The following is a 17269-nucleotide window of genomic DNA, read 5'->3' as shown; positions in this document are numbered from 1 at the left end:
CCTTAAACGAAGTTGTCATTTTTAATAGCATATAGAATACAGTGTCACCTCGTGTAGCTGAAATTAAGGACCTAGTTGACTCACGAGAAAGCATGATGGCATATATATATTGATTTCTTTTATCTTTCAGGAAACTTCTTACAGCTGTTAGGTAAATGATTGCTAAATGATTGCAAGAAGAACTGTCTAAATATATGGAGTGATGTGGAATTCCCCAATTTCGATAACAGGTTACTGGTGAATCATATTGGGCATTTCAACGGGAAATGAACAAATAAAACAATCAGTTCCCAGCAATAACACAATTATTCTTTCCCGGCTTAACTTGTACAAATGTGGATGACGAATGGGAGGTGGTGACCAAAATGAGACGAAAACAGAAAAGACTCATTAAAACCAGAGAGATGCGTGTTAACCAGAAACCCCAGGGATATATCGATTGACTGTATGCTTATGCTGGCGACCTGTGAACAACCGTGATAAACATTATTCAAACTTAAAATGTATTAGTATACTTTAAATTAATATCCTACCTAATCATAGGTTAGCTAGTGGTGTTTGAATATATAACTGAAACACAAGTTACTTTTACTTAATTTAAGTGGGTTACTTTAAAGTATCGGGCAGTTTTATGATGGTTTTAGTCTATCACTTGCAAGTATATAATATTTTTGCATCAATCTTATGACAAAATTATGCATGACTGAAATGATGTCTTAAGTATAAATCGAGGAAAACACGATATAAATGTGGGTGGTATTTACTTACATTTTGTTATAATATTGCAGTTTAGAAGTTTGTCCCCTTTACACACTTTTATACATAAAGGATATATTCCTAAATACCTATATATATACTTCCTTCAATAAACTGCTCCAAAGAGTCATTTAGATTAGGAAACTTCATTCGACTATCTGGGTCTTTCCGAGGACAGTTCTTAATCAAGGAATATCTGCAATAATTAGTGATTAGACAATAAACGAGTAACAATTTAGGAGCTTTGCATCCTCGATATTTTGTCTACATTATGAATGTGGTCACACTATCGAACGATAACAACATTTGGTCTGTGAAAGAACCGGCTGGATATGAATTGCTGATTCAATGCTTTATACATCCAAGTTTTCAAAAGGAGTTTCCCTGAAGATAGAAATAACTAAACTGCAGAACTAAGTTAATATATAGACCGTTTAAAGTTAATGAGTAATTCAATACTCCGTTGGAGTTACTCGTTTATGTAATCACTTAGAGATCAAATAGCTTATTTATTTAATTAAAATAATTTAAACTATGTTTATTATTTTGGTAATTACTATAACTGTCGATTAACCGTTTATCATATCTATATAATGGGTTCGTAGCTTCCATATTAGGTTTAGGTGTGCATTCGTATACTTAATACTTAACAAAATAAACGAATTGTGGATGTATAAGCATGTTTACAATACTTGTTGTAAGTCCACACCATACAAAATCGGATGAAGGAAAATGTTAAATTCAAAGTAATATTATATCAAGGTCGACCACACAGGTCGCCAGTCTAGACTCAATTTCAACAGCTCTACTAAACAATGAACTTGCCTAACGTAAAGACCTCCCAAACATAATGCTCTTACGACCAGACGTCACTGGTTTCAACATATTCATGATTGAAACCTGTCCCGGGAGCATACCATTGAAGACTAGAACTACCCTGAAGAGAACAAGGAAGAGAAAACTGTATAAAACCATCAACGTCAACGTTATCCATCCATTCATCTATTTATATATTATATTTTAAACATGATATCCATCAACGTAATCTATCCTCTCATGTATTTATATATTATATTTTAAACATGATATCCATCAACGTAATCTATCCTCTCATCTATTTATATATTATATTTTAATCCTGAAATCCATCAACGTTATCTATGCGTTCATCTTTTTATATATTATATAATAATCCTGAAATCCATCAACGTTATCCATCCATTCATCTATTTATATATTATAGTTTAACCCTGATATCCATCAACGTTATCCATCCATTCATCTATTTATATATTATAGTTTAACCCTGATATCCATCAACGTTATCTATGCCTTCATCTTTTTATATATTATATATTAATCCTGAAATCCATCTACGCTATCAATCCATTTATCTATGTATTTATAAGAGCACCTGGTATATATTATGCTGTAACTACCATTCTCACGTTCACATTTGAAGGCATCACAAGCAATGGCAACTACATAGGGCTTTCAAATACCGCTAACATTCGATCAACGTGGGTGTAAAACTAATGAATGCATCTAGTGCATATACCCATAAAGGAATGCTTAAGCGGTTTTATATTATCCATGATGATTAGATAATCCATGATGATTAGATAATCCATGATGATTAGATAATCCATGGTGATCGCACTGAGAGGCACCAGGATGGGATAAAGTGACTTAAAAAACGCAATCAAGACACAACGTTACTTCTAATTGAAGACTAAAACGATAATGTTTACATATGATTATATTGTGCCTACACAGGCTCTCTAGTGGATAAGCAGTTGCTAACAGTTTTATTTCATTCATATTTAGATTATTATATTGATGCATGAAGTAATTTAACTGAATATAATCGGGAAAATTAAATGAATACTAGTCATCAAGAAGAAAACCAGACGACCCCAAGTCAGCCAAAGCTTAAACGAGGTGAACCCCAATCTTACGGTAGAACAACGGCATATCGTGTCCAAGCAACAAAATGTGGCTACTAGATCCGGGATACGATTACAGGTGCCCCATGCTAAAACGTCCAGGTTCCGTAACTCTTTCTTACCTGAGGCAATACACTTGTTAAACTCGCGTACAAAGCGATTTGGCCACAGTGTGTGATCTGCCACTTGCAGCTCTCTGTGCTGCTTCTGTTACTGTTCTGCTTATTTGGTTTTATTCTCGTAGTTGTTCACTAATAGCTTGTTTATTGTATGATTCTGTATGTATTCACTACGGTTTTATGTTTACTGTCGACGGGAAATCATTTCTGTTTTTTGCTTTCTGAAATGGACAATAAAGTTTCTATCTATCTATCTATATATCTCTCTTTCTATCTAGAACCCGACGTATAAGTACTTCGAAATGTAGTAGAACCTATACACACTTAATAGGTAATATCGAACCAATCATGGATCAGATCCCCATCACATGTGACCCCGAGGTTTGCAACCCTTTGAGTAGTTTTATAGAGGCAAATTAGTTCTGGAAAAGGAATTATCCGTTACTAAAGATCATATGATTTATTCTATGTATTGTTCCAATCAGTGTCTTAATCATTTAATTGAGTGGAGCTAGGCTTCCGAAATAGCCTACCAAATAATTGTTCCCATGGGCAACGATGTTACCATCTCTACAGGCGACATTCACCAAATGACAGTGTTTATACTGTGATGTGGTATGTTTACAGCCATATGGTATGCTTACAGCCATATGGTATGCTTACAGCCATATGGTATGCTTACAGCCGTATGGTATATGCCATATGGTTAGCTTACAGTCATGCGTCATATTTACAGACATACCAATGCTTTCAGTCATAATGTTAGCTTGTATTCGTCCAGATTGCTTACACTGACACTGTTTATACTGAAAACTGTGTCAAGCTTTGCTTACACTTACGAAATGTGCTGACAGTCAGTGCATGTAGCCTATGTAGTCATACTGAATGCTCGGTTTCATTTAGTAGGCTATATCTACATTTATACTGTGTGCGTGTATGCATACTGAATGCTAAGTTTCATAATGTATGTCTTCATTCATACTGTGTGTGTAGTCAAACTGAAAGCTAAGTTTCATTGAGTATGCCTACATTCATTCACACAGCATGCATGTAGTCATACTGAATGCTAAGTTTCATTCAGTTTGTCTACATTTATACTGTATACATTGTAAGTCATAACATCATTCATGTTGGATAGATGTTAATTCATAATTAAAAGTTTGAATGGAAATCGTACAGCTGTTACTATTAACACTCACAGTAATTTTGTAAAAAATTACAGTCATTTTGAAATCTGACAAAGGTTGTTACAATGTACAGTGCAAGATTTAACGTTCATATTTAGCTTATAAAGTTTAATACGTGTTTGTCACCATTATACATTATTGTTGTCAAAATGATTATTTTCTTATCAACCTGATTATTTCTCACCCAACGATATTCTCATTCAGGCTTCTGCGATTCTATAGTGTGAAGTTAAGCTGTAGTGAAGCTGATAAGTATTAATGCAATGTGGAGGATAAGCTACATGATTTGATTGGTGCACGTACCCACAAACAGATTGGACAAGCTTGTGTAAATAAATTTCGAAAGTTTCTGTGGAATACCAATGTAATTTGAGGGGGAGGGTTGGGGGGGGGGGGCGAGCAAGGCATTTGACTGGGGACCCCACCCTCCGGTTACTCTACTCTACTGGATGATTTTTCTTCAAAAGTGTTCTGGCATAATTACCTATACTCGTGATTTGATATAGATATAGATGAAGTACTCGTAGTCTCGCTGAGATTCTTTTACGAAAGGGGAATACATCTTTGCTAGCCTTACTTGTACAGTGCTCAAAGAAAATGTTGATAAAATAGCGCAGAAGGGACATGCAAATTGACGTTTTATGAGATGCACCAAACATGATATCCACAATTAAGTAGAGGAATACATATATTTTTTTGCTCAGTGTCTCCGATGACAGTGAGGCTATGACCATCCAATCATTATTATGAAAAAGTCTTCATGCGGGTGGCTATTTCAGCATCACTGAACATTGATGTGAACCTAGTCTACATCCCTCACCTCCTAAGAAGTACGAGACAAAATCAAACCTGAGCCGGTGTCCCTGATGATACGTACCCTGAATAATCTGGATAAAAGTCCACCAATGTCTTAAAATAATTAATTACGGCAATTCGAAATCAAAAGAAAGTGATATTAAAATGTTTTTAACAAACTTAAACCAAGAGACTCTTTGACCAAATAGTCACGGTAGACTAAAAATGGGAAACCTTGAGTAGATAAATATATATTTGCATATTGATCGCAACTTGAAATACACATTAAACAGTTGGAAACAACTAAAATGTGTATAAAGCAGTTTCTTCTGTGCAGTGCGCAAAGAGAGACCAGGGATCATGCCCCCCCCCCACCCAGCCGCCTCTCATTATCATGTCGTGTTAAATAGTCAAATGGATTTTATACTTTTCAGTTCAACTGGTAGAAAGAATTTCAAAACAAGACATAAAACAGTTACACAAACAGGTTATCCTCGGTTTTAATATATATATATATATATATATATATATATTTATATATATTTATGTATCAATAGGTTTGTTATCAATACATAACCTTAAGGTGTTAAGTTCAAATGTGTACAATATAAAGCACATCGCATCATACTTCATCCGGCATAATCAAAAATCCGGCATAATCAAAAATAAGGACCATGTGCCGTTTTGCTTCATTCTCACACATGATTGGTTCATTCATTGATAAATGTGATGGATATTAATAATGTTCCAAAGTAGATAATAAGTTGAACCAATCATGGATCAGATGCCTCATCACGTGTGGCTTCGAGCTTTGCAACTATTGAACAAGTTTTTATAGACTGAGGTAAATTAGTTCTGGAAAAGGAATTATCCGGTACTCCCGATTATTGTCACAGCCATTTAATTTATCCAATTATTTGTATTCAATCAGTACCTTGAAAATTTTTAACAGCGTTTAATTGAACTTTTAATCGTCATAGAGAGGATAAATCATCATGAAATCAACAGAACGTTGTAATTATTTGTTTGGAGTCTATCTTCTTCAAGCTAGGCTTCCGAAATAGCCTTAGTTTTTCCCCTAGAGGCATCGATAAAACCATCTCTTCCAAGATATTTGCCACATTGTAGTATTTATACTGTCATTTGATTTACTTACTGTCATGTGATGGGTATGCTTACTGCAATCTCATTGTCTATATATGATTTACTATAATTACCATTTAAATAAATTTGTATATATTATGAAGCTCATTTTCCAAGTAACAATATTGGATTAACTTCGAAAGGTCGATATAACGATGGTATATAGTGGCGGGCGAGAGAATAAATTAAATCTGAAGTAACAATTGATTACTTAGCGAGAAAAATGATTAAGATAAACAAGCAAACAGGCAGTGTAAATAACAATTTGAAGCAAAACCAAAATTATCAAGAGAATACGCCTCACTGGGGTCATAGTGACTGAATGTTGAACATCAACCCAGTCTTATAGACGTGAGCCCTCCATTGCAAGACAGTTAGCCCACCTCTGACCAGAAGGTCGGACTCTCAACGTACTCTCCCGGATGCTTTTGTGGACTAAGGGAGGATATGGAATTGGGATCATATAGGCCCGTATAAAAATTCCACCTTGGCAATGGCATTACGGTAAACATTGCAGTGCCTTGCATGCAATCGGCGCGATTCACACAACGCCCAGTAAACATCGACGCGCATTCCTACCAAACTCTGAATTTACAGAGATTATTAAAGTCAGGCTGTTTAACATTAGTAATTCGGTTATATTTGTAAACTTCATTAAAAAATAGTTACATTACTTAGATACTGTTTCACAAAAATTAAACTGCTATAGCAGTTTAATGATGTGAAACACATTGACATTGTAATATAACGAAATTCAGCATCATTGCTGCTTCCTGGAAGTCAACAATAACATCAGGGGCGTATCCAGGATTTCCTAACCCGGGGGGCGCGAATTGCTATCTAAGCGGAGCGCCACCATCAGTTGGCGCGCAGCGTACAAGAAAATTTTTGGTATTTATACCCCCCAGATCACCGGAAATGACACTTTTCGGGCTTGAAAATGACCAACCAGATGTAAACTTTTGCCTGAGATCCAAGTATATTTCGCAATAATGTTTTTTCATCCATAACCTTTTTCAAGATTGTTACCAGTCACACATCATGTTCGACCTCATCGCATCTCCTGTGGATCATTGCTTTTGTAGGTGATTCTACGTCGCGGCCCACAATACTCTACAGCCCCACTTTTCAAGGTTTTCAGCCCATTATTTGTTCAGAATTTGAAAATTCACATTTTTCGTGAATAAACTCCCTTCAAAACATACCCATAATGTTGCAAAAAATGTCACCTATGGACAACCAATATAGAAAAACCTCCTTCAACCCCTTACAGACCGGTCAAACTTACTCGAGTAGAGGGAAGTATGATGAAGAATGTTGGTCAGGAAATTTTCGAAAATTCAGACACACTAATTTATTGGTGTAGAAATATTAAAACCTCTTATAACGGCTATTATAAAACTTGGTTGAAGGAAATGAAAAAATAGCAGGTATTTCCGACACCGAACACTACACACATAGGTGTAGGAGGCGGGGTGTCTGCAGCCCCCCACCCCAACCAAATATTTTTTTCTGAAAATTCGGGCAATATACTTTGAATTTTTCGGGCACCTACTGAAAGAAAAATAAATTTCAATGATGTAGCTAAAGGAAATGAATAGTTTAAAAATATGTCCTTGATAATTACAATAAAGTTCTATGCTTGGCCGACTAATTCGCCATTACTAATGTAAAAGAGAATTTGACATATTTGGACCTCCATGCTTTTCTCCATCTACATAAGACACTTCGTCGTTTACATTAGCATCCCGCGGTATACTGCGCAACTTTCACGGACCGTATGGTATACGATGGCTTGCGATGTAATAACCGTTGCTTGTATATGTTATTGACGAAAAATTTAGGTTATGTTTTTCGGGCAAGTCGTTACAGCACCCAAATTAAATTGGGCCCCTACGCCTTTGACTACACACGACGGCAGTTTGATATCTGCTGTTTGCTTTACAAATTCGAACAGGTGCGTAGCGAAGAATATGCCAAGGGAAGGGCGAAGCCTGTAGTCAAACTATCTTAGCGTAGCGCCACTATGAGTTGGCGCGAAGCGTACAAGAAAATTTTGTCCGAAAATGGCTCCCAGATCGCTGGAAATTACACTTTCCAGGTCTTGAAAGATGCATCTAAGCATTTTCTATTTTGAAATTACTAGCGATATCATAAACAAATATGCTCGGGGGGGGGGGGTCGCCTCCTTCCCGAAATGCGTCATGTTCCCCGACGACTCGGTCGAGTTCGAGACCCGCCACAGTTGGTTTCATAGCACAATTGTTTAAGGCGTCCATACACACACACGCGTTATGATAGACCATATATAGTACATAGATACATTCGTGGGAGAGGATAAATGAAACGTCAAATATGGAGTGGTCGGTGTAAGGGGTAGGTTGAGGCGCATGCCCCTTCCGAAATCCTCGATCCGTCACTGGCTACCCTGCCATGTGTTTATAATAGTGATCAGCGCTGTAATGATGTCACTGTTCCTCTTTCTCTTCCCGGTGTCTTGGCGTTTTTCTTTTACTCCCTTCTTTTCTCCTTTTTCTCTCTTTCTTCTTTTTCTTTTCCCTTCCTTCCTCTCTTCTTCTCTCTTTTCCCCTCTTTTTCCCTTTTTTCTTCTTGTTTTCCCCTCTCCTCTATTTCTTACCCGGTGGGCGCGCGCCCCCAACGCCCCCCTGGATATGCGCCTGAACATTGTAGCGTAAGCTTATATTATACAGTTCGATCTTTGAAAGAAAACTATATTCAACTCAATAGAATTCAGCATCTGAAAGAGGGTTAAATTAAGGAAATACCACAGATATACAGGTATAGTCTAACTGATTTGTTTGTTTTACAAATGCAGCTATATGAAGGGGACATATTTTCTTGATGTTAGGCTACAACACTCTCTCTACATTAATCGTAAAAACTGGCTACATTTAGAATCCATTGGCTTTTCCAGAGTGATGTTGCAAGTAAGTCGTGACCCGAAATCACCAGAGTGCCAGAAGTTGGGGACATCGAGGTCAGTTTGGTTTCATTTTTGCCAAAAACAAAGGAGAGAATATAAAAAAGGAAGAAAAACATGTCAATTATGACACCAAGGCTATAATGTGCATTGGAATGGAATATATTACTATTTCAACCTAATTTATCTTTCAATTACATTTATCATCTTGAATTCGAAACAAGGAAGTTAGACATCAATGACCCTTCAAGAGCACGAGGTATCGTCAATTACATGTATTTGTTAAGCAAACGAATACATTGGTTGATGGTACCTAACAAAAGTAGTACTCGTTAGTTAGTTTCACTTCAGTTCCATGCTTTATTCTAGCATAAGCCATGAGGCTATGGACCCCTGGGTAGATTATAAATATCATATTGAACCTCACATGTAGTATAATTCATTGATATTAAATATCCATATATAGAGTTGGACTTTGTATTTCTTCGTATAACTAATGTTGCAATATTTCATTTCAATACAATGAATGTGGTACATGCTAAAATATTATCTTAGAATATACTGACACATATTAACTAATCCACTTGTGCATTTTACTTTACTTTACTTTACTTACAGATCGTCGATTAGTACAAGATAACAAATGCGACAGCGTTTCCACATGTGCAGTAAAAATAATCTAAAGGTTTGTTCGTTCTTTAAAATCTATGAATGGTTAACCTTTAGTTTGAAAGTTACTCGGTCGTTTTGTTTTATTGTCAACCGGTTATTCTTTAAACAGAACGAAAGTGGAAAAAACATCTTACTTATAAGGAAAAACAGTAAAGGCACATGCTCTTACAGCTCGTGTGATTTTGATATGAAGGCCACACATTAATCTCATCATTGCCAAACAACAAACCAACCTTTGAACACCACTCCCATTAGATCTAGATTTAATATTCAATGATAATCATATGTTCAGAATACAACAAATAGAGTTAAGTCGAACGACCTTTGTAACCACTACGTTGGTAAAGATAAGTAGCGTTAGTACTTAAAGGCGATATCGCTCGTAGACTTTTTTTGAGGGCGCTGGCATTATCGAGGTTTCAGCGAGGTTTAATGGGACCCCGAAAACTCACGTGACCTCGGTGGCAAATTTAGATCAGTGAATAGCACAGGCAAGCGTATGCGTAACAAGCCCGTACCCATGCACACTTAATGTTATAGCACAGCATTTCAGATTATTGTACTGTTTACCGCAAAGGATTTTCGTACGCGATAGTTTGTTGTTTGTGTGCCTTTTGAGTAAAGAATACTGTACGATTTTCGTACAAATACATTCGATTAGACTAGAGTATAGTGACAATCATGGAAAAGGGATCAGGGCAAGGAGAATCGGGCGAAAGAAAACGACCTTATCCTGGAACGAGCGTATAGGTTCAAGTGGAGGAAAGCCATTGTTGCATGGACCTGACAAAAACAGCAGTGCAAAGGAACAACAGCGACGAAGAGATGCAACGAAGATCTATCTTCTACGTTCCTACGTAAACTGGCAAATGGAGAAAGAACTCTACAAACATGTCCACGATTTGACTTCTGTTAGCAACGCAGATTTCGCAGAACATTTGCTTCAGGATCACACAAAAAGGTAATGATTTGCTAAGCTAGGCTAAAACTGTATAGGGTAATACTAGTACATAGTAGTAGGATGGTGACTTCGAAGTTCGGCCACTTAAGACTTAAAACACCCCAAAACTAAATCTTCTGGTATAAATCATTTGAAAATATACTTCATATGGTGGGAGAATTTTGTTATAGTACGATACACGGCCAAACTTTCTTTCCTGCAAACTGTTTTTACGTTGTTTTCCAAGAAGATTCTTCGTGATTGTGGAACTGGTATTTCTTGCTAGAGTATTGCGAAGTTCGGACACGCAACCCACAGTGTAGCGCTGGTAAAAATTGGTAGCGCTGTTGCTCTTTCAGTAATTATAACAGACTTCATAGATCTTCGTCATTTTATTGACAAATATGTAAGTAATTTCTTGCACACGGGTCATTTTGGAGAGAAAATAACTGTAGCTTCGTACTTTTTGGTGAAATTTGGCTCTTCCTGTAGGTTTTCATGGTGAAAATCGTGTATTTCTTAGGGTGCCCGAACTTCGCAGTATGGCGAACTTCGCAATACTGACTATACTACAGGGTATTGTCCTAGGTAACTGTCAGTATTGCGAAGTACAGAAAACTGCAAAGTTCGGACACCCCTAAGAAATACACGATTTCACCATGATAACCTACAAGCGAAAGCCAATATCACTAAAAACTAGGAAGCTACAGTTATTTCCTCTCCAAAATGACCCGTGCGCAAGTATGTACGTACATATCTGTCAATAAAATGAAGATAGTTTTTGGGGTATTTTAAGGCTTAGGTGTTCGAACTTCGCAGTGTCTATGCTATTGTATTTGTAACATACATGATTTGATGAGCCTAGGCTTTGTAACTAGGCCTATTATTTTTCCAATGGACCTAGCGTATGCTAACCTTATCATACTTATCCTAGCACAAAATAGCAGTAAGTTGTATTACTGAGTCATCATCATCACTGTTTGTGAATGCTTGTCATGAGGATACTGTATAGGCCGTTTCTTACGACTAGTCGTAACAATTATAAACTATTCTTACGACAAAGGCAAATTCAAGTGCAGTAAATAAAGCAACTGCGCATGTAGTAGAGGTAACCCTAAACATAACCCTAAACCTCAATCCTAACCCTAACCGGAAGTTATTGTTACTCATCGTCATAAAATTAGTACTCCTAATCATAAAAATAGCAACTGCACATGAGTAGTCGGAAATTATTCTTACGACTAGTTGTAAGAATAGCCACTTTGTACTGTATACAGTTAAAAATTAAAATATCCTTCCTAAAGAAGACTGACAGGGACTGGGGGTCTTTAGTTTCACTCCTCATATTTATGCCATGGAAAGCTGGGCCTTCTCATCACCAAAAAGTAAACTGTTTTTGCCTCAACAAATTGATGGAAATATATTTTCTAACCACTAGGCCTAGGTGAACTGTTCATCCCCACCCCCTCCAGGTTCTAAATTGTTATCAGCTGTCCTTGTTTGAAGAATAATTCTTGTGAATGAGCATTTGAAAGAAAAGCCTCACCTATGCCCAGTCATAATTAACTGGGCATATAACATAGGACTAAGGCCTATAGTATTAGTAATAAGTATCTGAATTTAGTGTTCATAGTAACTGTATTCCCTAATTTTGAAATATACACCAGTGAGGAAGGCCTACTGTGCTGTACAAGTACAACCACATGGACCTGCAATTTTTCCTATAAAAATAATGCATCTACATAAATAATTTAGAATCACTCCTAACTGATTCACATGTTTTCACACCGCTGCGTATGCAACTAGACCTTAGGTTTTTCTAAGGTCAGCCACAGCCAGCATATATGCAATCAAGTTTTAATGGTTCATTTGGGCAACAGGGTGTTATACTGTTATCTACTGACTGTCTGTCCAATATTCCAGCAATCATGTGTACATGTCTGTGTTTGGGATTTTTGAAGGAACCCAACTGCTATGCAAGAAATTAGGTAAATTAGCCTCACAAATTGAGGGACCATAGTACATATAGCTATACCTATATAAACCTTTATATGGCCATGCCTGGGGGTAAGAAAGTACCAGTTTTTTTTTGTGTAGGCCTGATGCTCATACTTTATGATGCTGTGCTAAGTTATCATATTTTTTTATATATAGTCAGTATATACTATGCTTGTTTTTGTTCAGCTTCTTGTGAATGATCTGATGTTTAGTGTTCAAAAATTATAATATCTATTAAATTTGGTGGCCGAAACTATCTCTTGTGGAGAGTAATCTAGCGTTAAATTAATGGTAGTCTGAAATCAAGCTATTCATGTAAACAGGAATTTTTCACAATGGTGGGCTTATGTCATGGTGTAAGCTAGCATCTCAATTCTCACTCATGAAACCAACTGCTCACATAAACAGGAAGTTTACACAGTAGGTAAATAATGAGTGTACATCAAACTCTGATCAAAAGACTGGACATCTTTTAGCCATATGAAACCAATCAGTTCACTAAGACAGGAAGTTTACATAGTAAATTTTACATTGACATGTGAGCTCAAGTTGTTGGGCAAGCAGTTGGGCAACACAAAATTATCCTTACAATTCTTGAAAGGTACCGCGGTTTATGGATATGTTGAAGAAGAGTATGAAAGAATATCTCATCCTTATCTGGGTTTAAATCAATGTGGGTTAACAATATGTTATTATTGAAATATGCCTAAGTGTTTGTTTGTTACTTTTCTCTTTCATATTTTTTCTTGGGTAGGTATGATAAAAACATGTATGTTTGTAATGATTTGGTCATTACCAGATTCATTATGCATTCAATTAAGCTTGGGGTGTACAGTAAAATTACTATTTCAGTTATATGATTTACGGACAATTTTTTTGGTTTCATTGTATAGGTTTCAAATGCATCTTTTCCGGAAAGATGCTGAAAGTCAAACAGAGGCATTCTCAGCAGCTGTCACCACAGAAAGATCAGTTAACACTCAGAAAGGAGAAGGTAAATTTATATGTTTATCCTTGCATGAATTACAGACTGGAAGAGCAGTGCTAATCTTATCTGAAATGATGTGATCAGAAAAATAATACAATTTCATTCTCATTAAATTCCAAAAGAAAAGAAAAAAATGGTAGCATATTGTTCATCCACTAAAAAGCATACATGTGTATGAAAATTTATAAAAGTAAGTGGGTGTGATATTATCAGGATCTTCTTTAGAGGCAAACTGACTAGTAACAGTAAATTCAAGAGACACAATAGAGCCTGGAACAGAGAGGACATGGTGAACACAAAGAAAGAAGTTAATGGTGTATTGAACAAAAGGAGTCAGTGAAAGCAGAGGTATTTAGATAAACTGTGGAGTACAAAGCGAGGATTAAGTAAGGAGAGAGGGCGAATAAACTATAGCAGAATACAGAGATGGAGCAGGATAAAGTTAGTCATGTCCTTCCTGTATATTGAGCCCATTCAGTTGAATGGTGCTAGAGCATTCCGTCCGCTCTCTCTATCTCTGCTGTGGTGTACTATGTCTGAGATGGTTAGTCTACGAATTCAGTTACCTGTTGGGACATGTCTTTAATGGTATGATTGGGCAGCTGAAAGTGTTCCCCTACTGGAGTCTCCATTTTCATGGTATTGACTTGTGACTAGAACTGCTTCTTGAGGGTGGTCTTGGTTTCACCAACATACTTGTAACTTCAATGTCCTCTAAACTCAATGACACCATTTAAATTGAAATATCAGTTTCCAGTGCTGCATAAGTGTGATAAGTTCTAAACAAAAGGTATATTTTTTAGTCACAGCCATAGAAGCTATAGCAGGATACTTGCAATCTAGTAACTCTTGTTTTATGTAATCTCTACAGATACTCCTGATCCAGTTACTTCAACACCTCTCAAGAAGCCATCTGCCAATATTCTGTCCAATGTCACCAGTAGGATTAGATATGGAGCAGCATGGGAGAAAAACCTCAGACTATACGAATACACATTGCCACATTTACATGATCCTGAACAAAAGAGATCATACATATGGCAGGGGCAAGCACTTTTCCCAGACTTTTGTTGACAGGTTGTGCCACATTCACAAACGTTGGATTAGCAGCTAATGATACATCTGCATCACCAGATTGAGATAAATTGCTTTCGTCCATTTTGTTCGATAGTAGCTATGACTGTGAATCAGAAGCTTGGCCACCCTCTAAGTCAAGGTGGGCAAGGTTGGGGACATTCAATCAAGGAGTAACAATCAGAGAATGGCCAGCTTTATATTATTGTATATAGGCCTACACGCACAGCGTGTATAAATATCTGTATCGGTTTATTTATACTGGTGTTCATTTCCGTTGCCAGGAGGGGATATGATTTGAACGTGGGGGAGGGTGTGGGGGGGGGGTGGGGAGGGGGTCCCATTTGAAGTGTCCAAACGATGCTAATCTTTACATCTATCCCCTATCGACACGATCAATCAGTCCTGTCTCTCACCTCCTCTCATGCACTGGTGTATTTATTTCCTGGCAAGGTAACAGTTAGGCATAGTAAGGGTCAGAGGTCATCACAACTTAAAGAGTTGTGCGAGTCCCTGTGGTCTCTTACATCCTGGTAGCAGTAGAGAGAAGAAGCCTAATAGATCAGAAACCATAATCATCTTCTGTTGTGTCTTATTTTCCAGCATCCTTGAAACATTATATCCTTCCCCTTTGATTTGTTGATGTCATAAAGCTGTATTTATGTTGTGCATTATTTAATTCCAGTATTTAGATTGTATATTCTTCTTGTGTATTTGACAGTATCCCAGTGATCTCCATTTTTCTGCTCTTGGTTTTTTTTCTCTCTGTACTTTCATATCATATCTATCTCTACCCCTAGCCTCCATCTCCACATTTTCATTACTTTCTTCCTCCATCCCTTCATCTGTCTTTCACGCTTTCTTTCTTGACCTCTTTCCTCCCCTCTGTTTACCCTGTATGTTTAGTTTGCCGACTCCCCCCCCCCCCGCATCTCACCCCCAAAAAAGTTCACAAGGTTGACAAGTCTCCCCGTGCTAGTCCCAAGCTATACACCCTTGTTGTGGTGACCGTTCAATATACTTGCGGATCAAATGGAAAGCCCCACCCCCACCCCTTATTCCCAGTGTAATGAATCGGCAAATGGAAGATTATTCGGAGTTGTTCGTGATGGTTCAATGATCTTATAGTCAGGCATAGGCCTATATGGTTCTCTTTGTCCTTCATTGCCGTCGAAGTTTGAAATGAATTAATCGTGCTAGGAACTTCCGGGCAATGTTTAATTTTCTGTGGCAAGAAAAAAAGCTTCCCCCCAGTCTCTCCTGGTTGACTATATAGAGCCCGTACGCCTATATGGTCACACAATAGTATAGATAAGTATGATCCATGCAGACATCTAGTATATAATTTTTTAAATTCAATCCAATTTCAGTTAAAGTTTCGAGTTGTAATTCGAGTCAGTCGTGATGAGGTGCCCCATGGTGGAGCTGGGTAACCCACCCCAACCCCGTTGCCGACTTTTTGGCATTTCGTTGGGAGCCGTTCGGAACAAGAAACAGGATAGTCAATTCTGGGAGTACAGTACGCTGGAAAGCAATACACTGGCGTGATTTAGAAAAAAAGTTTTTTGCTTTGACGGCCGATGCTCAGCGAGACACTTTTCAATGGAAATAACTATTAGTTTATTGTTCATGTACTTATTCCCTTTTTGCCAATCCTTTCTAAAGAGGGTGGAGCTGCCCCTTATGGCAACGTATTTTCCTTCCCTTTTCTGTTCAAGTTTCGTTATTTTTTAATTCGGGTCAGAGGGGGGCAAGGACAGGGTTTACGTGCACCGGTTAGGAGGACGGGGTGCAGCTAGGGCAAGTGCTCTGTGATCGCCTAAAGGGCCCGTTGCCAGGAGTCCAAAAATAATTAAATATACATATTTATCTGTATATGGTATATGACATAAAATGCTTTGTCTTTCCCTCCTGATATATAACTAAAATTTATATATAAAATACAATGTAAGCTGTGACTCTGTCTATGTATAATTACTACCTAAATTGGCTGAAATACCAATTGTTCACACATGACGGACTTGACTTTACGTTTGATACCCAATAGTTTGTAATCACTTCAGTCAATTTTTTCACTCATTCGCGTTTGTCTTTTTGTGACACCAGTCAGCGTGAATCAGACATAAAGTTCATAACTATTAGTTTCTTGAGCTGTTTCTTGACTTCGACTGCTCACCATGTAGGCCTAAAAGAGTAAAAGCAGGGAACTGCTAGAGTAGCAGCTCCCTGGTCAAACTATTACGCCTGATGCAAAGCTCGACCGTAACCTATACTGTACAGCCCATTAGTTGTGAAAAGTTCTGAACGTAAAACAAAGCACTGAGTTTTGTATCACACAACACACACGAAAACGCGGTGTAATACCGCATACTACTGACCAGGGAGTTGTTCCATAACAACTCCCTGTACTGCCACAGACAAGAAACTATGCAGGAATTTCGTCAAGGCCACCGTTCAAGTAACCGAACCCGTTTATTGCTTACTAGCCGTAAATACGGGATTGCTGAGAAATTACGAGACAACAGCGACGATCCGATAGAGGGTAGTATTGATATTATTTTTGAATCGGGTGGTGTGAAGGACAGAATTTACGAGGAAATTACGAGCGATCCCACCTTTAAAGTCGATGTAAGTATATCATTACCCAACGCATAGCTTCTCTATACGTGTCACAATATCACGGCTGGTATTTTTTAGGTAAGCAGCAGTC

General features: G+C 37.5%; 4 protein-coding genes across 14 annotated transcripts in view; 3 read left to right on the top strand and 1 right to left on the bottom strand.

Moving 5' to 3' along the window:
• Positions 1-17269, bottom strand: part of LOC139976836 (fibroblast growth factor receptor 2-like) — a 139882-nt gene that overhangs the window by 24657 nt on the left and 97956 nt on the right. The window lies entirely within an intron of this gene.
• Positions 1-17269, top strand: part of LOC139976834 (uncharacterized) — a 120452-nt gene that overhangs the window by 16395 nt on the left and 86788 nt on the right. Inside the window, exon 11 of one of the 6 annotated variants that reach the window (XR_011796291.1) lies at positions 131-3388. The exons of the other annotated variants lie outside the window; for them this stretch is intronic. The gene's annotated coding sequence lies outside the window, so the exon portion shown is untranslated. Of the gene's footprint in view, positions 1-130; positions 3389-17269 lie in introns of those variants that run through there. 6 annotated transcript variants of the gene reach the window in all.
• On the top strand, positions 9930-14876 carry LOC139976841 (uncharacterized). Its single transcript, XM_071985667.1, has 3 exons — positions 9930-10520; positions 13391-13491; positions 14357-14876. Exons 1-3 carry the CDS (start codon positions 10429-10431, stop codon positions 14557-14559), a joined length of 396 nt encoding a protein of 131 aa, XP_071841768.1. The 5' UTR covers positions 9930-10428; the 3' UTR covers positions 14560-14876.
• The window catches only part of LOC139976839 (uncharacterized), a 60603-nt gene continuing 60553 nt past the window's right edge, over positions 17220-17269 (top strand). The window contains exon 1 of the mRNA XM_071985664.1: positions 17220-17256. The gene's annotated coding sequence lies outside the window, so the exon portion shown is untranslated. The remainder of the gene's footprint in view (positions 17257-17269) is intronic.

Source organism: Apostichopus japonicus, chromosome 12 (genome assembly GCF_037975245.1).
Source record: "Apostichopus japonicus isolate 1M-3 chromosome 12, ASM3797524v1, whole genome shotgun sequence".
Classification (NCBI taxonomy): domain Eukaryota; kingdom Metazoa; phylum Echinodermata; class Holothuroidea; order Aspidochirotida; family Stichopodidae; genus Apostichopus; species Apostichopus japonicus.
This window is presented reverse-complemented; position numbering and strand designations above follow the sequence as displayed.